The sequence below is a fragment of the Carcharhinus amblyrhynchos genome, chromosome 22, assembly GCF_965287045.1.
Source record: "Carcharhinus amblyrhynchos chromosome 22, sCarAmb.v2.hapA, whole genome shotgun sequence".
Lineage (NCBI taxonomy): Eukaryota > Metazoa > Chordata > Chondrichthyes > Carcharhiniformes > Carcharhinidae > Carcharhinus > Carcharhinus amblyrhynchos.
In genome coordinates this window covers 33,728,014-33,742,596 of record NC_137345.1, presented here as the reverse complement: position 1 = coordinate 33,742,596, position 14,583 = coordinate 33,728,014, and the positions used below count along the sequence as shown (strand labels likewise).

At 42.0% G+C, this 14,583-nt stretch overlaps 1 protein-coding gene across 3 annotated transcripts in view; it reads right to left on the bottom strand.

Annotated features, from left to right (window-relative positions):
- Positions 1–14,583, bottom strand: part of LOC145357046 (synaptotagmin-B) — a 732,627-nt gene that overhangs the window by 97,751 nt on the left and 620,293 nt on the right. For all 3 annotated transcript variants that reach the window (XM_080210102.1, XM_080210103.1, XM_080210104.1), the window contains 3 exons: positions 13,301–13,468; positions 4,209–4,376; positions 3,413–3,530 (listed from right to left, as the gene is read on the bottom strand). In XM_080210102.1, coding sequence (XP_080066228.1) covers positions 3,413–3,530; positions 4,209–4,376; positions 13,301–13,468 — 454 coding nt within the window. The remainder of the gene's footprint in view (positions 1–3,412; positions 3,531–4,208; positions 4,377–13,300; positions 13,469–14,583) is intronic.

Sequence of the window (14,583 nt, the reverse complement as noted above, 5' to 3'; positions counted from 1 at the left end):
AAACACCATAAATACATAGGTCTTTAAACAAACTATTGGGACAGCTCATTGCCTGCAATTCCAGTACCATGTGGAAGCTCCAGGGCACTTTCCCAAGCCCTGGATAACAATATTTGTAGGAAGTGCCTCTAGTTACTTAAACCCAGGCTCAGGGTTTCTGAGGAACATCTAGAGTCAATGCAGGGCAGAAGGTTGGCTGTGAATTTTCAGGAATGCTGATTCCAGGACTTGTTTATGCTGCAGCTACAGAGATGATAACAAGTGGGTGGTCATCCAGCAGGATAGGACAGTGTAGGCAGTGCAGGAATCCCCTGAGAATTACCAGTTTCAAACTGGTTTTCAGAGCTGAATATAGGTGACAACATCTCTGGAGAACACAGTCCAGAGAATATCTCTGGCACCATGGGGGAAATGACTGAACAGGGAAACACAGCAGCATGTAGAAATGCAGTGACCATAAAGACTTTGATAGTCATGGGGCATAGACAGGCATCTCTGCAACCACCTCCAATAGTCTCTCATGATGCGATACCCTCCTGGTATCAGGGCATAGCATGTCACTAAATTTTGCAGGGAAAAGTGGATTTGCTCAACATCATGCTCCATGTTGGATTCAATGATGTAGTTAGAAAAGTGTTAGGTCCCTATGGACCTAGTTTCAGGAGGTTGGCTACAAATTAAGAAGTAGAATCTCCAGGCCGGCAATTTACTCCTGATGCAAGATGATAGCAAGTATAAGAGTGCTAAATTAAGACATGTCAATGTGTCACTGGAGAGATAGTAACAGCTAGGAGGGCTTCTGATTCTGGGGCATTGGGGTTTTGAGGCAGGAAGGATGGACTGTATGTCAACGAGCTGAGACCAATGAGCTAGTAGGGAGGATACAAAACGGTGTAATTTACAGGGTATGGGCCAAGTGCTGTAAAGTGGGATTAGCTGGTATCTCTTTTCCTTGGCCAGCACAGAGGTAATTTGGTGAATGCCCACCATTTGTGCCATAAATATTTTATAGACTGAACTTTTTGGATGGTAATTGCTTGGCTTTCTGAGGATCAACACATAACCAATCCCTGCCAACTCCAGCAGCCCTGCTGTCATTTCTTACACTCAGTTAAGCGCTGATTGCATCGGCGGGACTTCCGTCCCATCCTGGAGGGAAGTCCCACCTTGGAGAGCTGTCGACCAATCAAATCTCTCCAGCCCCTCCAGGCATAGTGCTGCAGTGGCTGGGAGAGGTACTGCAGGGCTGTGCCTGAGCCTATGTCCGAAGACCTTAATTCAGGTAAGTACCAGGATTCCCCGGATGGAGAACTCACTAGATTTGGGGGGTTGGGCGGGGGGGGGGGGGGGGGCGGGGGGGGAGGTCCCTACTTCTGGTCTATGTTTCTAAAGCATTGTCTGTCACAAATGTTATGTCCAGAAACTGAGTACAGCAGGAAATACAGAACTGGACATTCATCTCCTCTTTAATACTTATTATTGGCTATGGAAACAATATTTTACCAGGCTTTACCAACAACAACTATTACTGCCACTACTTGTACTTATACAGCATTTATAGTGGAGGAAAGTATTCCAATGCGTTTCACAGGACCATTCTGAAGCAGAATTTTACACGGAGCCACAGAAGCTAATAGGACAGATGACCAAAAGCTTATTCAAAGAAGTAGGTTTTAAGTCTTAAAGGAGGAGGGATAGAGATATAGAGAGATTTAAAGGTTTAGAGAGGGAATTACAGAGCTTAGGGATTTGGCAGTTGAAGGAACCAATGGTTGAGTAATTAAAATCATAGTGTTCGAGAGGCTGGGATTAAAAGAGAGAAGATATCTCAGCAATGCACAGAGATACAGAAGAGATCATAGGGATGGGGAATAGAAAACCTAAAGAGGGATTTAAAAACAAGATCAGGCTCTTGAGTCAGGGCCTGACATAACTGAGTGCCAATCTGATTGGCCACAATCACTGTAGTGCCAGCAGTGACAGTAGCAGCAATGGTCGAGTCTGGGATTAAAAACAGGCCCCAGATTCTAATTCAGTCCTAGAGATCAGGGCCAGGTAAGGGCAGGTGGGATGGGGAGGTGAAATCTGCGGAGGTGGGGAAAAAGGGTTGGGAGTCTTGAACAGGCTGATATAGAAAGTAGGCCTTTAAGGGAGGCCCTGTTCCCCACTTCCCCCACCCCACCTTTAAGGGAGGCCTGAGCAGGGCAGCCTGCCAGGGTTCCGCTTGAATTCCTCCCACCAGTCTTAAAATTGAGGCTGTGTGGGAAACAGCAATTAAGTGGTCATTAATTGCCCACTTAAAGGCCTCAATTGGGTCAAGGATGGTGGGCAGGCTAGGGCCTCTCCTGTCACCTGTAAAACTACGGACAGGACGGCCAGGCAGTAGGGTGGTGAGAGGCCTTCTGGGGAAGCTTTATGCTCCCCCTCCTGCCACCGGCCTGCTAGCAGAGAGGTATAAAATTCTGTCCAAAGTCCTTACCAGAACACAATTCTTAGTTAAACAGCTGACTGCTGACATTTCCTTACCAATAACCAATATTACACTTTGATCAAGTCCATATCAGCAAAATGAAGGAGATGGTCATTGACTTCAGGAAGCGTCATGGAGGACATGCATCAATGGTGATGAAGTGGAAACGGTTGAGAGCTTCAAGTTTCTAGGTGTCCAGATCACCAAGATACTGCCCTGGGCCCTCCATGATACTATAGTTAAGAAAGCTCACCAATGCCTCTACTTTCTCGGGACACTAAGGAAATTTGGCATGTCCGATATGACTGTCACCAACTTTTACAGATGCACCATAGGAGGCATTCTTTCTGGTTGTATCAGAGCTTGGTATGGTTCCTGCTTTGGCCAAGGCCGCAAGAAACACAAAAGAACCTCACATTCAATGACTCTGTCTACACTTCCTGCTGCCTTGGAAAAGCAACCAGCATAATCAAGAACTTCATGCACCCAGGACATTCTCTCTTCCACCTTCTTCCATCAGGAAAAAAATACAAAAGCCTGAAGTCAGGTAAGAACTGACTCAAGAACTGCTTCTTCCCTGCTGCCATCAGATTATTGAATAGACCTATCACATATTAAGTTGACTTTTCTCTGTACCCTAGCCATACTGTTAACTATATTCTGCATCCTCTCTTTTCCTTCTCCCCTATGTATTCTATGAATGGTAAATTTTCTCTGCAGAGCATGCAAGAAACAATGCTTTTCACCATATCCCAATACATCTGGCAATAATAGATCAAATCAAGGATTAAAAAAAACTCAAGTGTTCCTGAGGGATCTGCTAATTGAGAAGCACAGTCAATTTTTCCTTCATGGAAAGCTGGAGTTATATTACTTTGCATCTGTGTACTTACTGTAAACTCAAATGCTTAAATCCTAGAAATGGGCAGTTGTCTTACTTACCTGAGAGCCCACCCACATCCATTTTCTTCAGGTTCTTGGCTTCCAGGATGCACACAGTGAGTTTGCCAGCAGTTGGAACGTAACGCAAGGAGGTGCAAATGTCTCCAAGTTTCTCTGGCTATAGTAAAGTATCAGAGAAATTTGGATGGTTACAGAAGTGTCACAATCTTTGTACATTATAATGCAGAAAATTAGCTTACTGACGGAGCAGAGCAGCAGAAGAGGGAAATTTGATTCCATATCACAATCTAAGGATAGTTTCTATTCTGCTATTACAAAACTGATGTGATTGCAGAGGTTGTTGACTTGATTTTTTGGTAGCTGTAGCAGTAATTGGGACTTAGTATGCTATTAAAACCTTGCATTACGCTGCATTCATAAAAGGTTAACATTTTCAATGGCTTTTACAATGTAAATAGTTGAAATTCATGTCAAATCATTGGTTGTGCTGATTGCCTCTGTGGGTGAACAGACAAAATTGGCTGAAATTTGCAGATTTCCACTTTGAACTGCACGTGTTCAAATGCAGAAGTTGCCATCAGTTTTATACAACAAGCACTAGCAACTTTGGTGTCACTGTAACAGCATCTTCCAGACCATGATAATTGTTTTTCTCTAATTTTACTTCCCTTCTATAATGTGTCACCGTATGAACTTCAGAGACTGCTTTAAGACATAAAAGGTGGGACTTTATGGTCCCGCTCGTCCCGAAACTGTAAAATCCCAACCGAGGTAAACAGACCTTCCCCTCATCCGCTCCAATTCCCAGAACGGTAGAATTCTGGCGAAAACCTACCTCTTCTTTCTCAGCGCTCTCAAGATCTCGCCACTCTTCAAGTTGTTGACCAAGGTCCACTTTGGTCATTAGTACCGTGACTTGACCAATGCAGTCATGTTTGGAAAATCGGTCAAAATCATAAACTGCCATCACCAGGGTTTTCCCTCCCAACTCTTGATAAGGAACCTGCATAGAGAAATCAGATAAAGACAAAATGAAATGACATAAATCCATGGATCTCCTGATTTCTCTACACAGGCTCATCTTGCTGTTATAGCTGCAGCAAATTTCCTTGCTGGGTGGAGGAATCCAATAATTGCTGAACTATGGTTGAAGATATCAATTCTCAGGTAAATCTTAAAGTTAAAGCTTATTTATTAGTCACAAGTAAGGCTTACATTAACATTAATGAAGTTACTGTGAAATTTCCCTAGTCGCCACATTCTGGCACCTGTTCAGGTCAATGCACCTAACCAGAACATCTTTCAGACTGTGAGAGGAAACTGGAGCACCCAGGAGCACACAAACATGGGGAGAACATGCAAACTCCATACAGACAGTGACCCAAGCTAGGAATCGAACCAAGGTCCCAGGCACTATGAGGCAGCAATGCTAAACACTGTGCCACTGTGCCGCCCGTATTCAATTCAATCTTTGTTTGAATTGGAGCAGGAAACAATTTTTAAAAGCGTGTAACATTTTTATAGATATGAAATGTGCTCAGTGATTTACGGGTTATTTTCAAAACTTTTCATAATTGATAATGTATCTAACTCCGAACAACTTGCCTCTGTTTTGATTCATTAGATTAGTGAATCTCAGTGCTTAATATCTCAACAGTTTAACAGTATCGAAGTGTGTTGAGACTACAATATCAAAACAAAGTCATGAACCTTCAGCCATGGTTAGAAGCTCATAACACCTAACAAGATTTGACAAAGCAATCTATTCATTAATTGAAAATATCTTGCAACATTAAGTACAGTGGACAGTTTTCCCAACATCTCCTTGTAAATCTAGTCGTGACTTGCAACAACGTTTTCAGGTTACACAAGAAACCATGGATCTGATTAGACATTTGACAGCAGGAAAACAATTATGTTTTTGCTTCTTGACAAATAAATTTGATTGGAGCAAATGTTATCTGACGTGATGGCCTGTGGGATATCATGTAAGCTGTTTACTGACATCGGAAAGTTGACTCCGCTATTTCAAAAATATAAAATGGTATTCTGATTATGTGTGTATTATGTGGTGAATCCTATGGCCAGGTATTACTATCACAGCCCATGTAATGTAATTCCTGGGAGCTAGTTGCATGCAGTGGTCCTTCAGAAGTCTGAAAGATGAATAATTCATGAGAGCACCAGACAGAAGATACTGGAATGGATCTTCATTTTTAGTGCTACCAGTGCAGAACTTCCCCCACTGGGAGAACATATCAAGAATTTGAGTGTTTGCCTCATTAATTTTCATGGATAGAAAATCACAGCCTCACAAATGAGCTGAATTCACACTATGTGCCTCTGGTGTGTGCAGCTCTGCACAGAAATCTTAAAGGTGAAAAGTTTCTCCATGGTGTGGTGAGGTCTGAACCAGACAGCCAGGAAAAGTCTTGGTTCCTCATCTATATTGAGTCAGCCAATTTTAGTGGAGTTAATAATGTGAGTGATATGTTTTTCTTTTTCTCTCACTATTCCTGGACTGGGGAGAAGTCAAGGTTTTGCCAGGGTTATTAGCCTGCACTAACAGTTACTTTTAAATAAAATGTATTTGTGAAATGTGTTATTGGTTGTGCTAAAAGAAAAAGGGGAATATTTAGTTTCGTGGTTTTAAAGTATAAATTGCCACAAAGATAGTGTTTAGTCAATTGCGCTTTTATTTTTTTGTTACGGTGAAAGTCTTAAAAGGTGACATCTTATGTCATCCTTCCACTGGAAGTTCAGTGTTATTCCACAAATCCTGCCTGCAGGAATTGCATATGTGGGCATCAACAGCATGTGCTAGGATGTTATGACCCCTGTCTTGGACCAGCCTGTCAACACTGACTGACTGTCAAGATTCAAGACATTAGAGGAGCACAATTTTGGAAGAACTTCACAAGTGGAGGCTGTTACTCTAATATCAATGTGTTGAGATTAATTAAATTGTTCAGCACATGTTGAAAACGTGTTATGGTCTCCATAAAGTTCAATAATTTTTAAAAATAAATTTGAGCTCCCAGTGAAAGGATGACACAAGATGTCACATCTTAAGACTTTTATTGTAATAAAAGATTAAAGGCACAATTAGCTAAACACCATCTTTGTGGGACATTTATACTTTAAATCACAAAACAGAACATTCTCCTTTTAGCACACCAAAAATACATTTCACAGATATATTTTAAACTGCGCTTTAAATAGACATTCAATTCTCCTGGACTAGCACAATGTGATTATTTACTTTGAAGGGTTTATTTCTGTCCTTTTCCTTTCTCAGTCTGGGAACTTTTGATCTCTTGAGTTATCTTTCATAGTGAGGCTTTCTTCTCTGGAGATTCTTCCTAGCAGAAGCCAGGCAAATCTTCCAGTCTTGTTTTTTAACACTTCCATGAATTTGGACTTTTCAATCTAAGTGCAAACTCCCACCAACTTTGTGGTATGGTGAACCATAGCATCTTGCTACTGAGAGTTACACTCCCGCTCCCAGATACTGGTAGACTAATCTTGTCTGAGAGTTTTTAGGCATAAACCATTTTCTTCTCAAAGCCCATTTCCATAGCAACATGAATTACACGGGCTTGCATCCAGGTAGGAATGATGACTAATTATTTTTGAGATCCCAATACTCTTTTATTTTGGAAGCAAATTAACAGTTTAAAGTACAACTGATCAAAACCTCAGATTCTCAACAATCAGCGGATGAGTTTAACGTCTGTCGTGGGTAAAATGTTAGAATCCGTCATCAAGGAGGAAATAGCGAGGCATCTTGAGAGGAATTGCTTGATAGAGCAGACGCAGCACAGTTTCGTTAAGGGGAAGTCGTGCCTGACAAATTTATTGGAGTTCTATGAGGATGTGTCTAAGGCGGTGGATAGAGGAGAGCTGGTGGATGTGGTCTTTCTTGATTTTCAGAAGGCGTTTGACAAGGTACCTCACAAGAGGTTATTGCAGAAGGTAAGGGGGCATGGAGTTGGGGGTAGGGTGTTAGCGTGGATAGAGGATTGGTTGTCAAATAGGAGGCAGAGAGTGGGGGTCAACGGGTGCTATTCGGATTGGCGGTTGGTGACTAGTGGAGTGCCCCAGGGGTCGGTGCTGGGGCCTCAGCTATTTACCATTTATATAGATGATCTGGAGGAGGGAACCGAGTGTATGGTGTCGAAATTTGCTGATGACACCAAGATTGGTGGAACGGCAAATTGCGCGGAGGGTGTGGAGAGTCTGCAGAAGGATCTAGATAGGCTGGGCAAATGGGCCAGGAAATGGCAAATGGAATTTAATGTTGATAAGTGCGAGGTTGTCCACTTTGGTAGGAATAATGGTAGGAAGGACTATTACTTACATGGCGAAAAACTGCAGCAGGCGACAGTGCAGAGGGACCTCGGGGTCCTTGTGCATGAGTTGCAAAAACCCAGCCTTCAGGTGCAGCAGGTGGTCAGGAAGGCTAATGGGATGCTGGCCTTCATAGCGAGGGGGATTGAATATAAAAGTAGGGAGGTCTTGCTGCGGCTGTATAGGGCATTGGTGAGGCCGCAGCTGGAGTACTGTGCGCAGTTTTGGTCACCGTACTTACGCAAGGATATTTTGGCCTTGGAGGGAGTGCAGAGGAGGTTTACTAGGCTGATACCAGAGTTGAGGGGGTTGAGCTATGAGGAGAGGCTGAATAAACTAGGCTTGTACTCGTTAGAGTTTAGAAGAATGAGGGGAGATCTCATTGAGACATATAAGATGATGAATGGGATGGATAGGATAGGGGTGGAGAGACTCTTCCTGCTCAGAAAGGATAGTAGGACTAGGGGGCACAGCCTCAAGATAAAGGGGGGGCAGTTTAGAACGGAGTTGAGGAGGAACTTCTTCACTCAAAGGGTGGTGAATCTCTGGAATTCTCTGCCCGTTGAGGTGGTGGAGGCTGCCTCGCTAAATATTTTTAAGATACGGGTTGATGGGTTTTTGATAAGCGAGGGGATTAAGGGTTATGGGGAGAGGGCAGGAATGTGGAACTGAGCCATGACAGATCAGCCATGATCTTATTGAATGGCGGGCAGGTTCGAAGGGCTAGATGGCCTACTCCTGCTCCTATTTCTTATGTTCTTATGTAGTGTATTTGGATTTTCAAAAAGCATTTTATAAGGCGCTATGAGTTATTACATAGAGAAGGCACGTTTACAAGGAGCTTTCTCTCTGTATAATACAATTAACCAGGACAGAAAGCTAAAGGCAAGGTTAGAGCAGGGACTGAGAATTGGGCAATTTTATTACTCTAAGTTTTGTGAGTGCTAACCAGACAGTTTAATGCGGTTTATTGAAGAGATAGGATGAAGACATTTCTGGGGAATCTGTGCCATCAACATTGTCATGAACCTAGTTTGGGTGACGACCATCTGCAGGGACTGTAGATATTATATGGTGGCTGGGGTACATGACTTGGGGGCTGAATTGATTGAGTGGGAAACTAAGATCTCCTACTACTAGAGACTGAGTTGAAAGTGCAGGTGGTGCCACATATCATCTGTGAAGAATGATGTGACTTTGTGAAACATATCCTTGTTTTACTAACATGAAGTTTACTTATTTTGATGTCCCATTTGCCTGTTAATTTATACCTAACTTGCATCACTTCTGATTTAATGCTCAAGTAAAATCTACAAAAAGTGGAATCTTGTTGGTAATTTCTACATTTGGGGTCATTCAGCAATTTTGGTTATTCTGGTTTATGGTTTTACCATGGGGATTATACCAAGGCTCAAAGAGCCATCTGACCTACTTATGCTCCTAATTCCTATGTTCAACTAACAGGATTTCAATAATTTAACGCTTCTTTTGCATAGCAAGTAGTTTTCCTTTCACTTGACAGGAACATGGATCTGATGAAACTTTGAGTGATGTATTTTTAAAATTTTATTACTGTATGTAGAAATTCCTGACCTGGCAGCACATTTCACTCAATCTGTCTGAAAACTTGTTGTTTCAGCAAATGTTGTGCTGCTTTATGCAAGTTCACAATGAAAAATTCTAAGCCTATTGATGTCAGACAGAGAATGTTTTTCAACCAATGTATTTCAATAAATGCTACAGGTCTGCAAAGGCATTTACTGTGGATGAAATCACAGATCCAAATCTCTGAAGGATCTGAAGTTGAAGTCAGTATGGAGTTTGCATGTTCTCATGTGGGTTTCCTCTGGGTGCTCTGGTTTCCCCTCACAGTCCAAAGATATGCAGGTTAGGTTGAATGGCCATGCTAAAATTGCCCCTTAGTGTCCCAAGATGTATAGGTTAGGGAGATTAGCAGGATATAAATGTGGGGTTATGGAGATAGGGTGAGGATAAGATGCTCTGTTGGAGAATCAGTGTGGACTCCATGGGCCGAATAGCCTCCTTCTGCACTGTAGGGATTCTATAATTCTATGATTTATATTGAAGATCCAAGTGCAGGATCTTTTAGTTTTAATGAACGATCTACTACATGAGATGGCCAATAATCATTGCTGCAGTAGTATTTTAGTTATTTATTGTATTACTAACTCATTTCAAATGGGATTTGCAAATGTACACACTAACTAAAAAAACAGTAGTTGTGAGATACTCAGAATATCTTCTTTAAGGTGAACCTTCACTTGCATAAAGTAAAACATAATCTGAGAGAAATCCACCGCAAGTGTATGAAGTCTATAGATTGCTGCTTTTTAATCTCATACGTATCAAAAGTAAAATAATTAGCATTTATATAACATCTTTCAAGGTCTCTTGATAAACCCAAAGAACTTTGCAGCTAGAGAAGTGCTTCTGAATTGTAATCATTGTTGTAACGCAGACAAGCATGGGAACCAATTTACACATGCCAACATCCCACAAATAGTCATGAGATAATGTTAGGGATGTTAGGTGAGAGATAATTATTGGCTGGGTCAGAGAGGGCTGTGGTTGGGGGGGGGGGAGGTGTTGGGGGAGGTGTGGTGGGGGAGTTGGGGTGGTGGGGAACTCTCCTTTTCTGCCTCAATTTTTTGTGCTCACCTTAGAGGGCATGGGAGGCCTCAGTATAGCATTTCTTCCAAAAGACAATACTTTCAGTGGCACTCTCTCAGCATAAAGCTCTGTCTGATTTACATAAGAATCATTGACTCTAATATGAACTGGCTTGAAGTTGAGCATTTGGACTAAATTGCTCCCTTGACTCCATGTGTATCATTGCAGCAAGTAGAATTGGGTTACATTGGCCCGTTCTTGTACATTTCCCAAAAAGCTGACTTTAAAGAAAAGGATATGCAAATCTATCACACTGGCTGTCTTGACGTGGCTGGAGTGGTTGCATTGCGATTGGAAGGTAATAATAATACAGGAAAAAATACAACATAAATTTGTAGTCCATACTCATGATAGCAATTGTAGACATTGGTGAGCAGAAACTTGAGTAGTCTTGGCTTGAACTTCTGACCAGGCTTGGGTAGATTGCCCAACTGGGGTTGAGGGGGCTGGGGTGGGGGTGGGGGTGGAGTTGTTGACTTTTAACTCATTTGTTCCTCAGAACAAAACTTGTCTGTAGTGCCACTAATACAATAGATTAGGGTGACAATAGCACAATTGTTATCTTTCTAGACAAATAATAAGAACATAAGAACATAAGAACATAAGAAATAGGAGCAGGAGTAGGCCATCTAGCCCTTCGAGCCTGCCCCGCCATTCAATAAGATCATGGCTGATCTGTCGTGGCTCAGTTCCACTTTCCCGCCCTCTCCCCATAACCCTTAATCCCCTCTCTTATCAAGAACCCATCAACCCGCTTCTTAAAAATATTTAGCGAGGCATAGAAAGCTGGTATCAGAAAAGATGACCACGAAACTATCATTCATCTGGTTGACTAATGTCCTTTTGGGAAGTAATTCTCTCATTCGTATTCAATTTAGTTCATATGTGACTCCAGGTAAACAGCAATTTGGTTAACTTTTAACTGATTTCTGAAATGGCCTAGCAGGCCTTGTACTTAAGGAACTGGCTCAACACTGTCTTCTCAGGGACAATTAGAAAAGGGCAATAAATGCTGGCCTTACCAGCAATGTCCATATTCTATGAATTAATACATTGATGTGTTTCATTAAATGTGTTGATAAAACAATCATTGGGTAATTTGTCTTGTGACAGTTCATACTGTGCTTAATTAATACAACTATTAGTAATAGCACAGCAGCTGGGGAAAATTGTTATTATTGGGACAGAGACAAAGATTGGGGAGGGGGGGCATTCTCCCAGTCCGCCCGCCACAGGAACAGTAGCGGGCAGGGGGCTGATCACGCAAAGGATTATTGACCTCGGGCAGAATTCTCTGGTTTTGGGGCGAGCGCGGCTGGAGAATCCCGCCTTGGAATTTTCTGCACAACCCACTATATGTTTCACTGTAGCAGAGACATCTGCCACTGGCCGGTGGCAACATCTTCTGATCCTGCTGATATCAACAGGGCTTCCCTTGGATGCAATCCTCGTCACCAGGAACCCCGTGACAAGGGTGTGCTGTTGGCAAGACCAGCACTGGCGTGAATAGCCGGAAAACTCCAGCCAAAGTAACAATACTACTATCATGCTGAATAAATTAGTTGGAGATATTATCAGTAAGTCTAAATTAAAATTATAAATCTATTTTGAATTTGAAATGTGCATGATTAAGTTGTTGATTGTAATCCTAAAGGGAAGAGTTAAAAACTACAGAATTCTAACACAGTTAACCTAACATTTGCAATGTGGCATTTTGTAAAATGCACTCCATATTCACCTAGATAGCATAAGGAGCAATGTTCCCACTAGTTGTGCAGCAGTGTAAAGTTACCATGCAGATTGCTCAAAGGTTAGACCCTAAGACATAGGAGCAGAATTAGACCATTCAGCCCATCGAGTCTGCTCCACTATTCAATCGTGGTTGATATTTTTCTCATTCCCATTCTCCTGTCTTTTCCCCTTATTAGTCAAGAACCTATTTCTGTCTTAAAGACACTCAATGATGTCGCCTTCGCAGCCTTCTGTGGCAAAGAGTTCCACAGATTCACCACTCTCTGGCTGTAGAAATTCCTCCTAATCTCTGTTTTAAAGGATTGTCCCTTAAGCCTGAGGTTGTGCCCTATAGTTCTAGTTTTTCCTACTAACAAAAACATCTTTCAATGTCCATTCTATCCAGTGCTCGCAGTATCCTGTAAGTTTCAAGAAGATCCCCCGCTCATTCTCCGAAACTCCAACGAGTACAGAGCCAGAGTCCTCAACTGTTCCTCATATGACAAGCTCTCCATTCCAGAGATCATTCTTGTGAACCTCCTCTGGATCCTTTCCAAGGTCAGCATATCATTTCTTAGGTATGGGGCCCAAAACTGCTGACTCCAAATGGGGCCTGGCCAGAGCAGTATACAGCCTCAGGAATAGATCCTTGCTCTTGTATTCTAGCCCTCCAATATGAATGTTATCGCGTTTAAGATACAGCAGTTGGTAAAAAGTTCAAGTTTAATGTTATTATGCATTGAAATTAGTGGGCTGCACACTAGGAAAAACATTTGAGGGATCATTGATGCAGAGTGCTCAGTGTGGAGTTAGAGCTGATAGTAAGTAAAGCCTCTTGAATTTACTCAAATTCATGATTAAATAAATAGCCTGAAGTTACAAAATAAAATAAATGTTGTTTACTTGGATTTTGGGAAGATATTCAACAGAATTCCACAACTGATGCTTTTGGGAGAGTATAACGCCTGTGGGGTTAATTGAAAATTAGCTAACTAGAATGAAAATATTTGCAGGACAGCACAGAATCCCTTTAATGGGCATTTTCTGATGGATGTTACTGCACAGTAATAAATACTAAAGAAAAACAATGAACACTAACAACAATGCCTCCAACTGAAACAAATTGAAGTTTAAATTTACTGCTTGCCATGTTACCTTGAATGTAAAGTGTTCATTGAAGGAAGGGTTCAGGGTCTTTTTCTGAACCTTTGTCTCATACTTCTTCTTCTTGTCTGGAAGCAGGAACACTTTAACATAAGGGTCAGAAGTGCCACCCATGTCCAGTGCAGGCAGTTCAGCTGCCTGGAGAATTCCTACTGTTAGCTGCAAGAGATATGGAGAATGGTTAAAGATCTGGACCTGTGTCATGCCAACCACATTTCCTTAATGAAGAGTGGGAGCCCAGTGGAACCTACATAGGCAGTGATCCATTTGGCGTGAGCACCACTGTTTACCACACTTTCTAGCATGCCTAATCAGAAACACTGATTAACTCTTTGCCGCAGAAGGCAAGGCAATGGGCAACTGTCCAAAAGGAAGAAGCAGTTATATTTTTATCAAATAACTCAATATTCCCCCTCATAAAGCACCTGATCTTCCCTCTCACATCCACATGCTGGATTTCCTGGCTAGCTTTACTCTCAGTGACACTTGTGCCTGTTGACAATTTGAAAATTAAACATCTGCTGACCTTGCAAGCTGTTAGCAAGGGCAATGCTGGAGGGCTTTCATGGGCTCTATGCCAGTATAACCATCCAGATTGTACCTTGATTATTGGTGTACGACTGTGAAGGTCTTTAAACTATTATCCACAGAAGAATATCCACAGGCGTATGCCCATTAGCTCACACTGTCCTTGGAAAAGTCTTCTGTGTCATATTAACAGATGGGAGGGCTCTATAAAATACAAATTAAACATCACCGCACTAAGTCATACTGGGCACCATCCTAGAAATGGATAACATGCTTTTAGTTCCCCTTTTCTTGCAGAAGATCCATTAGTGAGAAGGTAATTTCCTGCTTTCCAACAATTCATCAATAATTGGAGCTTGTCCATCCTCATGCCCCTTGAAGGAGGGAAGACTTGGCTTGGAATGCCACAACAGAAGTGGCATTCCAAGTGGCACAACATTCTCAAGTCTGAACTGACTTTGGAAATCAGCAATGAGGGTCGTTAAACTGTTAGATTTAAGAAGCTACGCAGTACAGTGAACTGAAGCAGCCATTTGCTCTCCAATGAAGTGAGAATGTGGTATTGTTACATGGCTGTTCTCTGACAGTACCTTCTCTGATACAGACACATTTGAAGCGAGCACCTGCAGACAGAGTGAAAAACATGTCCAAGGCAGCAGATAACCTCATCTTGTTTTTAAAAAAAGCAAATAAGTAACCTTGCCAAAGTCATGTTCTTTGCTCTCAAGATCTGTAACATAACAATC